The sequence below is a fragment of the Podarcis filfolensis genome (genome assembly GCF_964270895.1).
Source record: "Podarcis filfolensis genome assembly, chromosome: 13".
In the NCBI taxonomy this organism is placed as follows: Eukaryota; Metazoa; Chordata; class Lepidosauria; order Squamata; family Lacertidae; genus Podarcis; species Podarcis filfolensis.
The window spans coordinates 39006470-39020733 of NC_139615.1; the positions used below are offsets into that span (position 1 = coordinate 39006470).

Here is a 14264-nt window from a genome sequence, read left to right on the forward strand (position 1 = left end):
GCGGCTTCGCTTCGCAGGCTGGGTGAAGACGACTCTCAGCACCGCTCCAAGACCCCTCCGCTCCTCCGGAGCCTTTAAAAAGGCTATTTCGCAGCGTCGGGGGGGCGCAAAGGTGCCCGCCGAGTCTCCAGTTCACAGGCAACGCGCCTGTGATTTTTAAGGGTCCCCGCTTCGCCGTAGCTGACAGGACCCGAACCCACGAAGCAGATCTCTCCCGGAGCTCCGGTTGAGATCCGCCATTAAGCGCCGGCGCTGACCGGAAGTCCCCTGGCTACACAATTTGAGGATACCCTGTCACCTGGAAAAAAGCTGTGGCATTGCCACTCGGAAAGAAAATGGCCCTAGACTCTTTGGTCTGGAAGAGCTACTGACCAGCTGCAAATATCCCCTTCCTAGAGATGTCATGGAGAGGGTCATGGCAGGAAATCTTGGATGACACAGATTTTCAATTTGGGTTCAGGCCCAGCCATGAAACCAACCTTGACTGAGAGCGGTGTATCGGGAGTGCAACCTTGCTCCTGCTTCTCCATCACTCTATGGCAGGGATGTCCAACAGGTTGGTCGCGATCTACTGGTAGATTCCCCAGGAGGTTTTGGTAGATTGCGGTCGATCGCTGGGTCCCTTTCCTTAGTAAAATATAATCTGGCCCCAGCCCCTCGCCCCACCCTCCATTGTTGCACGATTTGCAGAACAGAAGAGAGAGTTTACTCAGTGAGGCTGTTTGTTTCCCCAGCTGTTGGTGATTGGCTGTTCCCCTTTTTCCCTTGAGCTTAGGCTTGAATTGTGAAAAATCGGGCTCTCCTCCTCCTTAAAAAAGCTCAACAACTTTGCCCTGAACCCCCCAAAAGGGGGTAGATCACTGCCAGTTTTTAATTCTGCGAGTAGATCGCAGTCTCTTGGGAGTTGGCCACCCCTTACAGCTCTATAGCAGGGGTCAGCAGCCTTTTTCAGCCGGGGTCCGGTCCACCGTCCCTCAGACCCTGTGGTGGGCCAGACTATATTTGGGGGGGGGGGGGAATGAACGAATTCCTATGCCCCACAAATAACCCAGAGACGCATTTTAAATAAAAGGACACATTCTACTCATATAAAAACACCAGGCAGGCCCCACAAATAACCCAGAGATGCATTTTAAATAAAAGGACACATTCTACTCATGTAAAAACACGCTGATTCCCGGACCGTCCGCGGGCCGGATTGAGAAGGCAATTGGGCTGTATCCAGCCCCCCGGCCTTAGTTTACCTACCCCTGCTCTATAGCTTGTAGGTGAAAGTGCTGACTTTCACCTACAAAGCCTTAAAGACTCCGGACCGCAATACCTCTAGGACCACCTTTCCCCATATGAACCAACCTGGACCCTGCAATCATCATCGAAGGCCCTTCTTCAGGTGACTTCTCCATGAGAAGTCCAGAGGGTGGCTATACAAGAATTGGCCTTTTCTGGGATGGCTCCCCACCTGTGGAATGCTCTCCCCAGAGAGGCTCGCCTGGAGCCTTCATTACATATACATAGACAGCAGGTGAAAACATTCCGCTATAACTAGGCCTCTGGCTGATTCAACACTCTATGGCCTTTTAAATTTGTTTGTGGGAAGGGGGGTTATTGGTTTGGTTTTTGCTTCCAGAATTTTTTTTTTTATGATGTATTTTGTGTTCTCATTCTACATTTTTATGTTATGAGCCGCCCTGTGATCTTTGGATGAAGGGTGGTATACAAATTTAAATACTAATGACCATAACAAGAATAAATCTGGTCTATAAACAGCCACTCAGCTATGGCGAGTAAAATTTAGCCAGTCCTTTTCCCCATGAATGTGGCCTAAAATGACCAAAGCAGCAATCTTATGCACATTTAACTTGGGAGTAAATATGCACAGTATCAAATTATATAACAGGTAACAATCAAATCACAAACAAATCATATCTTATTTGGGTTTCAGTGTTCTCCTAAGAAGAGTGAACAAAACTCTCAAACACATTAAACAGGAAATGTGTTTGATTGTTTTTAGCTCAACCTCTGAGTGGGGAATTTGTTAATTGTGAATTCCTATAAGAACAGACCTGATTTGCAACTTCTGGACTGCCTTTCACACTTCTGAAACACTATGATGCTCAAAATATGCTTAGAAATGTGTAGTTTGAGAGAACACACATTTTATGATACTTATTTAAGTTAATATCTACACACACGTTTTTGTGAGGACTAAAATAAAAGTTGCAGATAAAGGTAGAAATGGGGTGGAAATAAACCACGAATGAACATATGAAAAAAATGAGATGACCTAGAAATAGATACCTGCCTGTCCCTAGTTCTGGGGGCCACTGAAAAAAGTTACTCCACGGAAAACATATGAATAGCAACTAGGCTGACATTTTTCATCACTAGGATGTTGATGCCAGTAAATTGCCCTGGCAGTTTCAGCTAAAGGATCCCCTCCTTGCTGTAGATTGTTATATAAGAAGATAGCTATCCAGCTAAGACCATGCACCTCCTACATGAGGTGTCATTTCTGCCACACACGAGGCCAAATATCAGTTGAGGGCAACAGATGCTTCTGAGAGCTCATTCACTCAAGGTGTGTGCCTGGGGTCCTACAGAAATTCCACAGGGTGATTCACATGTTTATGGTGGAGCAAGACAAGATAAACAGAGAACTCTGTGTCGACTTAGAGCACTCATAATCGCAGACCTGCCTGGCCACATATGACAAGCAGAACCTCTCAGTTCAGTTGTGAGAACCCAGTGACCCAGAGACGGAGACCAAAACAATACTCTATGTAAAATGGTATTTGTGCATTTCATTGGTCACTGAGCATGTATGTGCCTGAGATACATGTCAGCGATCACTTATGGGTGAGTGAGCGATAGATAAATTATGCCTTTCTTCCTTGCACACATCAAGATTTGTACGAAGGGAAAGAAGAAACTTTTAGTGTCTGCTGAAATGTGAAGATGGGCAATTGCAGAGGGTGATTTATCACCACAATTCATTGCAGGAAAGATGGCCTATGTGTGTCTGACAAGAAGTTTACGCCACTCATCCAGGCCTGCAAATATGAGAGTGAGACTGCCCATCTTCTGTTCCACTGATGGAGACCAGCCTTCCTCATCATCTTCTAAATCCTCATCATGGTGTTCCTGTTGATTTCACCTCTCCCCAATCTTAGTGTGAGATACCCCAAGCATTGGCCTGGTCACAATTACAGGGATAGTGTCATGTGTGCAATCTCCATTGCTCAGTCTTGTATACCGAGAGGTCAGGAGGGTGACAACACGAGAACGGGGCCTTCTCTGCAGTGGCTCCCCGTCTGTAGAATGCTCTCCCCAGGGGTGTTCGCCTGGTGCCTTCATTATACACCTTTAGGCGCCAGGCAAAAACATTTATAAACAGGCCTTTGGTTGATTTGGCATCCTACGCCCTTTTAAAATGTGCTGGGGGGGGGGTTATTGGGTTGTTGTTTTTATTTTGATTATATATTTTGTGGTTTTATATTTTGCTTTTGTTCTGTGAAATTCAAATATAATAATAATAATAATAATAATAATAATAAGAAGAAGAAGAAGAAGAAGAAGAATAAGAATAAGAATAAGAAGAAGAAGAATAAGAAGAAGAAGAAGAAGAAGAAGAAGAAGAAGAATAAGAAGAAGAAGAAGAAGCAGCAGCAGCAGCAGCAGCAGCAGGTAGAAAGGACATATTTTTGCCACAGAGTGTGCATTCAGCATCTCCAATAATTAAGCAGAATCAACGCAACTAATGGGAAGGAGTTACTTAGGAAATCTTTTCCAGTATGTACCAGTTTATATGACAAAGGGCCAGTTAAATCTTTGGTTCACTTTCTGTTGTGCCATGCCTGCGCCATGCCTGCTTCTTTGAACCAGAAAACAATAAGTATGGATGGGGTTTTAAATACTTTTGCATTTTGCCTACAATTGTTTTTATAGTTATCAATCAGAGTTATCACGAGCAATTTGAGACTCAACCATTGTCACTTCCTCCTTACTCTTATGGAGAAGTGTTCCAATGGAGGGATCTCACTACCATTTATTTTAATGCTAGTTTCTGCATTTTAAGCCAAATCCTACAGGCATACGCTGCTGTTCTCACAACTCAAGAAACGGGTTTATCATTGAACCATTACCAGTGGAAGAACCAAACCTGCTACAATTCTGGATGATGCCTTTTTGCGGGAAACCACTATTATGCTTCCAAAATCCCCAATCACCTGTTGTGTTAGGTCCTGGTTTGTTCCCCTATATATCATCCCTCCCGAAGCTTCCTTAATCTGCCACAATCTGCAGGGAGGGAGAACATTTTAAATGATCCTGAATCAACACTCCTCCTCCTATATACTAAACAGATATTCTTCGTGGCATAAGGCCAAGAAGCCTTTTTGGTGCTGGGGAGTATCTGCGTAACAGAAGGTAAATAAACCTGAGAAAGGTACATCCATTAGCCTTTCCCCAACTGCTCCATTGCTAACCCGTCTGCACTGAACCCGTCATTCTAGGGGATGCAAAGTACTAGGCACATGTTGGGTCACTGGGAAAATAAAGCAACAGCAATCTGACATCATTGTAACCAGCAGCATCGCCACGAGTTTGGTTCATATGCAACCCGAAGACAGAGTCTTCCGCTTGCCAGCCAAGTGTGCATTGCAGTAAAGGTGCTCACCGCATAAACAGCTTGAGCCTCCCAGCTTTTCACCCACCAGACACTCTTGTTGCAGTAACAGCTTATTAACTCCAGGTCACCCAGAAGTATTTATGACACAGCAAACAATTCCGGCATTAACCCTTCAGGCTGCCCTTCTTCCTGCAACGTCCTATTTAAGGGTAACAGACCGGGGGCGAGATGGGGAGTGAAGGGCAGCCACATTTTTGCCAAGCCGCCTTCGAGGAAAGCCATTTTACATTAAGAATGCAAAAAAGCAAGCTGTTCTCCAATGTCTCAGCTACAATGCTCAGATGACTGAGAGACCCAGCGTGAAAGCGGCGCGCTGCTTTTCTTCTTTTCCAGCACGCTAAACAGACCCATTTATCTTTCAGCAAGCAGACCCACCGAGAATAAACGGAAGGTAGAAAGAGGTTGTCTGTGCGCCCCTTCGCAACAGCCTGCTGAGGTGGGCTAGCCTGAGGGGGAGGGCACGGCATCACTCAAGGCTCTGTGGCGCAGGATCTGCACTCGGGTCCCCCCATAGAGCGCACACGCCGTGAATTTGAAGAGCACACCCCAAAAGAATCCTGGGAACAGTAGCACCCAGCATCCTTAACAGGCGATAGTTCCCCGGTTTAAGAATCCTGGGAACTGTAGCTCCCAACACCCTTAACAGATGATAGTTCCCCGTTTTAAGAATCCTGGGAACTGTAGCATCCAGCGCCCTTAACAGGCGATAGTTCCCCGGTTTAAGAATCCTGGGAACTGTAGCATCCAGCACCCTTAACAGGCGATAGTTCCCCGGTTTAAGAATCCTGGGAACTGTAGCTCCCAGCACCCTTAACAGGCTATAACCCCCAGGTTTAAGAATCCCGAGAACTGTAGCTCCCAGCACCCTTAACAGGCTATAACCCCCAGGTCTAAGAATCCCGGGAACCTTAGTTCCCAGCACCCTTAACAGGCTATAGTTCCCAGGGGGTGTTTTTTAAAGGGCGCATGTGGGATGAGCTGAAAATGTACGGCATATACGCAGCAGTGTCATAGGGAGCAGGGAAGCCTCCCTAACTGGGCTGGGTGGAAGGGCGGTGGGCTGCTAAGAGAATGAATGGGAGGCAGAAGCCGCCAAGCTGACACGTCACTATCTCCCCCCCACCCCCGCCCGTCATTCAGCCGTCCACTCACCCGAGCCGCCATCTTGTTCCGCCGGCGACGAAGCAGCGACTGACAGATGCGAGATGCGGAGCGCGGAAAGCAGCCGGCTGGGAGGAGGCGGAGCCACGCAGAGCGCGAGGGGTGGGGCTTGTCCTCGCCCCTCCCACTTCCGGACCTGCTTTTTTTATAACCGCCTCGTTCTCGCGTCTGCTGACCCCGCCTTCAAGAGTTAAGGGAGCCGCGAGAGGCACCCGCCTGCATACACGCACGGGAGTCCAATGCGACGGCGGCTGAGGTTGAGTTCAAAGTGCGGGAAGGAGAGATGGGAACAATTACGTACAAGGAAACGAGGAGGAGGAGGGGAAAAGGGAATTTCCCTGATTAATTTTAATATTTAATTGCTATTTAAGGCGACCAAAGTGTGCTAAGGGGGGTTCACTCGAATTGCAGGGATAAAACCCCAAGCAAAATGTCAACATCCTGTCAACATGCCATCAAAATCCCAATGAGATGGATATACGATATCTTTATTGTCATTGTGCCACATAGAACAATGAAACTGAAAATCTACATTCAAAACCCCCTAACAACTCTTAAACCCCATTTTAAAATACAATATACAATAATAATATACTATAGGATAGGGTGGTGGGATAGGCAAACGCTAAAACTGAAGCGATCCCTCTAAAAAATATTGGGGGGACGCCCAAAAAAATCAATGCAAACAAATAAAGGGACAGAGGTATCCCATTACAGAGGTTTTATTATTATTATTATTATTATTATTATTATTATTATTTTCAAAGGAAACTAGACAGATAGGGTTACAAGGAAGAAATTTTTCCAGTTTGCACAATACATACATTAATCATAGCAATATGATTATGTATTAAATAAAAAATAATTTTAAAAAGAGATCTGTCGCTTCGCAGAAATGTCTTAATAAATCATGACTCATCGTGTCTTGCAAGTGTATCCGGACTCTGAAGAATAGCTTAAGACAAGACAAAGCCCTGCATTCCGGCACCTTGAAAACTAACCAAGATTACTTCTACTTAGAAGTAAGTCCCATTCGGTTCAATGGGACTTACTTCCAGGTAAGGGGGTGCAGTATAGAATTGCAAGCTTACTCGTGGACCTTAAGAGACGCATTTCTCTTTCTCTGCATTACTGCCCCGCCGGAGGAGGCATTCCAATAAGAACCAGAAGTGAGGGTTGAATATTTAAGCAATCCTCTTTTCCTTTCCATCTCTAATTGCCTTCAATCACGTCCGCAGAGAGGCAGAGATATGAAAAAATTGAAGACGACTGTCTCATTTTCTCTATACGCTGCATCCGGGTTTAGATCCGAGAAACCATTTTTAAATGTCTCCTGGCCGACCTTGGAATAGGGGAGTCCAAGCTAAGGCATAGATAGCTGTGATTGTGCAAAATAGTAATTTATTTAATAATAATAATAATTGCACTTTTTAGTCACTTTTTTTTTTCACAAAAGGGAACCCGAAGCGACTTGCAAAAAATAGCACATACGTCACAATGAACATAAAATTAAAACAGAGTAAAATCTAAAAGATATGTTTAATTTTGCTCGAAAAACTGAATGTCGCTGGCGGAAATGACTGGCAGAATCCGAGACCAGGGAGAAGAGTCGGTAGAAGAAGATTGGAAGAAATTTAAAGACTATTCACAGAAACACTGTAAAATATTAAGGAATGTTAGAGGGATGCTGGAATGAAGTTATGTGGTTTTAGCAATAATGTTATAAAGGGGTATGTAAAAATGGATTGTTAACAGGTGAAAATGTAAAGTTACAATATATTAAGATAAAATATTAAGATTAAAGCAAAAAGGGTAAGGACTTGCTGAAACAACTACTGAACTAGAATACAAAAAAGGGAGGTGTGAGGAGGTCAGGGAAACAAGCAAATGAAAGATAAGACATGGAAAGACTGATTTGTTTTTAATTGTTTTTTATTTTTCTGTATTTTGTATTTTTGTTTTTTTTATCTTTTCTTTTCTTTTTTTCTATTTTTGTAATTTCTTTGAAACTTTAATAAATATTATTCAGGGGGGGGAAAGAAAAACTGAATGTCGCTTCCGTTTTCCAACATTTTAAAAAATAACCTTACTTACCACTGCATATTCCAATACAAATGCAGTCCATTATCCTCATGTTAAAAGGCGGAAGAGGCTTTGGGTGATACAATAGTCCCACAGTTTCCTCTCAATATTGCAAGGTGGGCATCAGGCTGGAGCTCCTTGCATGGTTTCCAACAACCCTGATATGTAGTCCAGTTGCTGAACCTATTACAGGTTGGGGCTGCAGTTCAGATACGCTATCTTTGCCATATCAGTCTGCAGAAAGTAGCGTACAACAACCCTGCAATATAGGCCACTGTTTTTATACTAACAGTATATTGTAGGAGGGGCCTGATGAAGAGATGGCTTTATGGCAGCCCTAGCCCTGCAATGCTGTCTGCTGTTGATATTGCAAATCAGAGATCGGGCTTAGATTTAAATTTCCGGCAAAAGAAACCCCAATACAAAACAAACCCTTAGGTTGCACGCTGACAATCTGCTTAAATTGCCTATGGAGAGGCCTAGACAAGAATTTCAAAAAGAATGGGGGAAATGCAGAGAGTGCTTTACCAAGCAGTGCCCCAAAATATACACCTGGACTTGTTTCGATTAATTTCTAAAGGAGACGTTGCAGTTTTTTAAGTCATAATTAGGAAAAATTGTAACAATCACATATAAAAGAAACAGTATACAAGAAGTAAATAACGAGGCCATTTACAGGATAAAGGAAGACTCTTATTTTTATGTCATGTTTTCTTTGTGAAAGGGGATAGGAGTTTAATTTTGATAATTAAATTGTCGGTGGTGGTGGGTTTGTTTGTGTGTATGAGTTGTTGTGGACTATGTTGTAAATAAAGTAGTGGTAGTAAACCACAGAGCCTAGGACTTGCCAATCAGAAGGTCGGCGGTTCAAATCCCAGTGACGGGGTGAGCTCCCATTGCCCGGTCCCTGCTCCTGCCAACCTAGCAGTTCGAAAGCATGTCAAAGTGCAAGTAGATAAATAGGTACCGCTCCAGCGGGAAGGTAAACGGCGTTTCCGTGCGCTGCTCTGGTTCGCCAGAAGCAGCTTAGTCATGCTGGCCACATGAACCGGAAGCTGTACGCTGGCTCCCTCGGCCAATAAAGTGAGATGAGCGCCGCAACCCCAGAGTCGGTCACGACTGGACCTAATGGTCAGGGGTCCCTTTACCCTTTACCTTTAGTAATAATAACAATAATAATAATAATAATAATAATAATGCCTATGGAGAATATCCCCTGGAAACAAATCCAATGCCTAGTTGTATGCAGACGCCTCATCCTCTGTGGATTTGCATGCAGATAGCTTGTGCTTTTAACTGTTCAAAATCTCAATAACAAAATCACACTATAATGTTAGTTAGATGAGAGATTCCTGTCTCTACTGCTATATTTTCTCCTCTCTTTTGGGGGGCCAGGTGGGGCGGGAGGGAAAGGACACCTGTCATCCAAGCATCAGAAGAAGGATGTTCAAAAGGTGAAGCCAACAGATGTTGGACTCCCACTCCCATAAGCTCTAGTCTGTGTGACAGATGATCAGGGATGATGGATTTGTAGTTCTGTTCCACCAAAAATGCAAAGTATATCGCTCACCACACTTTTTGTGTCTTTCTGCACAGAGCAGCTGACACAGTCAGGCTTCATCTCTGTTGTTAGCACCACAGTTTCCTCGCTCAGTTGTTACTGCCAGGTCTTCCTCCTCTCCTATTTCCATTCAAGCCCTGTCGTTCTAAATGACATCATACTCTACTATCACTGCCTGGTCCACAAAGATAAGAAAATAATTACACAGAGAGAGGCATCTGGCTGTGTGTGTGTGTGATTTCCAGGTTCAGATAGGAGAAGCCATTTTTAAATGTCCCCCGGGGAGGTAGGGAGAGTTGCCAATATACATCAATAAAACAACCCAGCATTTTATTTTCCTTTTTTGGCAATTTAATAAGTGATTTAATAGATCCACAGCAAAGCAGCACATTAGATTCCTTACATACATATATTTATTGACTAAATAGATTCATTCAATACACATATTTAATAGTATAATTACAACTTAAAAAAAAAAATCCGAGGGACATTGCAGATCTACCCAATTCCTCATTTGTTAGATGGCAGCTCTCATCATCTTTGACCACCGGTCATGCCGGCTGAGAGAGATGGAAGCAGAGGAGTCCAACAGCACTTGGGGGGCAAACAATTCCTAAACTCTTGCCCTAGAGGATCAGGTTCAAAGTCGGGAGGCACCTTTGGGTGAGTGGGGGACTGATCAGATATAGGCAGGGCTGGCCCAAGACATTTTGGCAACCGAGGCAAACCACAAAATGGTGTCCCCCTCCCCAACAGGGAAGCAGCTGCAGAGGTGCAAAATTCGGAGCCCATGTCATGGACCATGGGTAGGCAAACTAAGGCCTGGGGCATAGCTATCAACCTTCTCTTTTTTTGTGGGAAATTCCCTTATTCCAGCACCGTTTCCCGCTGCTTCCCGCTGTTATCCCGGATTGTTACATATCCCGTAGACTGTCTCCGGGACAGGTGAGGCTGCTGATCCCTTATTTTTGAGGCTGCTGATCCCTTATTTTCAAATCTGAAAGTTGACAGCTATGGCCCGGGGGCCATATCCGGCCCATCACCTTCTAAATGCGGCCCACGGACGGTCCAGGAATCAGCATGTTTTTACATGAGTAGAATGTGTGCTTTTATTTGAAATGCATCTCTGGGTTATTTGTGGGGCATAGGAATTCGTTCATTATTTTTTTTCAAAATATAGTCCAGTCCCCCACAAGGTCTGAGGGACAGTGGACCAGTCCCCTGCTAAAAAAGTTTGCTGACACCTGTATGGACTGACTGGAGGGACTAGTTGGGGATTCTCCCGAATGAAGACGGCTCAGAGCCTGGGGATTGGTGGTGGGAAAGAGAAGATTAGGAGGAGGAGGTGTCAGAAGCTGAAGGGGTAACAGGGTTTAGTGAGCAGGAAGAGTCTGTGCAGAGAGCAGTCCAGAATCAGAGGCAGAAGCTGAAGCAGGAGAGGAGGGAGGCCAAGAGGCAAAAATGAGTTGGGCTGGTGAACAAACTAGGGGGTCTCCCCCTCCTGCGGCAACAAGCTCCTCTCCCCTCACCCAGTGGTCTTCCAGGACCAAGAGATGTATGAAGTGAGAAGAGCAAAGGCAGGCCCAGACCCTCAAAGTGTTCCTAGTCCCACTGGGCTAGCCACTGTCTACCTCACAAGACTGTTGTGAAAATAAAATGGCAGGAGGAGAACCATGTACACTGCCTTCAACTGCCACCATAGATTTAATAAAATAAATTATTGTTATAAAATACACTGCAGAGGTACTATGGAAACAACAAAATATCTATCCTTCACAAACTGTTCTGTTGATCAAAGAGCTTTGATCAAGGTCAGCGTAGTCATTATCTTAGTTTATTATCATGCCTGGTTTGTATAAGGGCTCCATTTGCACTATTATTTTAAAGCAGTATTGCACAACTTTAAACAGCCACGGCTCCCCTCAAAACATCCTGGGGATGGCAGTTAAGGGTGCTGAAGGGGTGCTAGGAAACCTTTTTTGTTTGTTTGTTTTTGCCCTTCCAGAACTACATTTCCCAGAGTTATCTAGAGAAAGGGATTGGTTGTTAATAAAGCACTCTGAAATTTGTTCGCTTTGCGTGGGGAATAGGGGGTTGCCTCCTAACAACTACATCCTTAACAAACTACAGCTCCCAAAATTCTTTAGAGGAAGTCATGCCTGTTTAAAGTGGGATGATAATGCTTTAAATGTACGGCGCAGATGAAGCCTAGAAATGAAAAACCCAAGTCTCTTCCCTCAGGCTCGCAATCTCACAATTATTATAGCAGTCTGTTTTCCAGCCGTAACCACACAGATGCTCCTGGAAGTCCGCAGAGGAGCGTGTGAAGGTCAAGGCTTGGTTAGATTGATGACACTAATAATTCCGTGTTCTGCTCCCGTGCTTTATATTAAAGAGTCGGTTTACTGCAGTCTGTGGTGGTCATACTGCAGTATTTGGGATGTTGCTATGAGGCAGCTAGAAAGGGAACTGCTGCATTGTACAGGAAAAAAACCATACAGTTTGTGTACTGAATACGTGTTTGTGTGTTTGAAGGAGCCTATTTGCACAGATCTCTCTTGTAGAGAACAGTTGTGTTTCCCAAGGTCATATTTTTATATATATAATACTGAGAAGCGGAGCAGTTTTTCAATGTCGTTTAAAGAATGTTCTGGATAATATTAGGCTTTACCGTGGAAGAAAGGGGAAGCATCACCATGGAAACCAGAATTCTAACAGAAGCTGCAAATTCTGCAGTCTCCCCCTGTGGTGTGTCACTTTAAATATGTCATTGTTGGAAATGCAAACTTGGAATAGGCACTAGTATGTATGCCGGGGCTCCAGTAGTTGTAATTGGACTCCCAAGTCCCATCAGCCCCAGCCAGCATGGCCAATGGGCGGAGATGAAAGGAAGCATATAGCAGGTTGTTTGAATCCCTGCTATATGGTGTGGAATACAATACTGTCACTGATAAGTAGTGTGTAACCTAGGAAGAGGGATATGGGTGGCACTGTGGGTTAAACCACAGAGCCTAGGGCTTGCCAATCAGAAGGTCAGCAGTTCGAATCCCCGCGACGGGGTGAGCTCCCGTTGCTCAGTCCCAGCTCCTGCCAACCTAGCAGTTCGAAAGCACATCAAAGTGCAAGTAGATAAATAGGTACCGCTCTGGCAGGAAGGTAAACGGCGTTTCCGTGCTCTGCTCTGGTTCGCCAGAAACGGCTTAGTCATGCTGGCCACATGACCCGGAAGCTGTACGCCGGCTCCATCGGCCAAAAAAGCGAGATGAGCCCCGCAACCCCAGAGTCGGCCACGACTGGACCTAATGGTCAGGGGTCCCTTTACCTTTAACCTAGGAAGAGCTTGGTTCACGGCTCACTGAATAAGTCAGCCTATTCTAACCTGGTGCCCTTTAGATGTTATTGACAACTCCCATCATCCCAGACCATTGGTCCTGTTAGCTAGGGATGGTGAGCGATCTAGTAATAATAATAATAATAATAATAATAATAATAATAATAATAATGTTATTATTGTTTATACCCCACTCATCTGGCTAAGCTTCCCCAGCCACTCTTACAGCACATTAAAAAAATGTAAAACATTAGACATGAAAAGCTTCCCTAAACAGGGCTGCCTTCAGATGTCTTCTTAAAGTAAGACAGTTGTTTATTTCCTTGACATCTGATGGGAGGGCTTTCCAAAGGATGGGCGCCACTACCGAGAAGGCCCTTTGCCTGTTTCCCTGTAACCTCACTTCTCGCAGTGAGGGAACCACCAGAAGGCCCTCGGAGCTGGACTTCAGTGGAGGACATCAGATTAGGGATAATGTTTGAAACTCATTTAGGTGGCTTTAATTCTTAACCCGTGGGTTAATAATATTGACCTGCTTACCACCATGTAGGGACGCGGGTGGCGCTGTGGGTTAAACCACAGAGCCTAGGACTTGCCAATCAGAAGGTCGGCGGTTCGAATCCCCATGACGGGGTGAGCTCCCGTTGCTCGGTCCCAGCTCCTGCCAACCTAGCAGTTCGAAAGCACATCAAAGTGCAAGTAGATAAATAGGTACCGCTATGGCGGGAAGGTAAACGGCGTTTCCGTGCGCTGCTCTGGTTCGCCAGAAGCGGCTTAGTCATGCTGGCCACATGACCCGGAAGCTGTACACCGGCTCCCTTGGCCAGTAAAGCGAGATGAGCGCCGTAACCCCAGAGTCGACCACGACTGGACCTAATGGTCAGGGGTCCCTTTACCTTTACTTACCACCACGCTGCTGTAATTACTGAGATAATGCACGGGAAGCGTTTTTTATTATATGTCATTGCCTCTGTGGGCTGAAGCTTGGATTTACTTTTACGCCGCTAAAAAGGAGAATCACAGAATCATAGGATTGTAGAGCTGGAAGGGGTCATGCGGGTCATCTAGCCTAACCCTCAGGAGTTCAGGAATCTTTTGCCGAATGTGGGCCCATGAACCTGAGATTAAGAGCCTTGTGCTCTATCAACTGTGAAATATACTCAGAGTCGCAAAGTGATTTCATGCTCTTTATTCAGCTCATAGTGGTGAGGAGGAATGAATGAAAGTCCCCTCAAAGCATCTGCTTTATATACATTATTTACACAATGGGCTGCACATGATTGGCTAATTCCGGAATTCTACTGTAAGCCAATCAGGTTGTGGATTCACTTCTATCTGGAGCATGATTGGGTGGTTCCTGCCAACCAATCATACTGCTGCATTGTTCTAGGACCAATCAGACTGCTGCATTCTGAATCCTATTGTTCTAGGACCAATCAGAC

General features: G+C 44.9%; 1 protein-coding gene across 6 annotated transcripts in view; it reads right to left on the bottom strand.

Moving 5' to 3' along the window:
* The window catches only part of NSF (N-ethylmaleimide sensitive factor, vesicle fusing ATPase), a 109960-nt gene extending 103990 nt beyond the window's left edge, over nucleotides 1–5970 (bottom strand). For all 6 annotated transcript variants that reach the window (XM_083582864.1, XM_083582865.1, XM_083582868.1 and 3 more), the window contains exon 1: nucleotides 5840–5970. In XM_083582864.1, the coding sequence (XP_083438990.1) occupies nucleotides 5840–5851 (12 nt within the window). In that variant the 5' untranslated portion in view covers nucleotides 5852–5970. The remainder of the gene's footprint in view (nucleotides 1–5839) is intronic.
* Between the last annotated feature and the right edge of the window lie 8294 nt (nucleotides 5971–14264).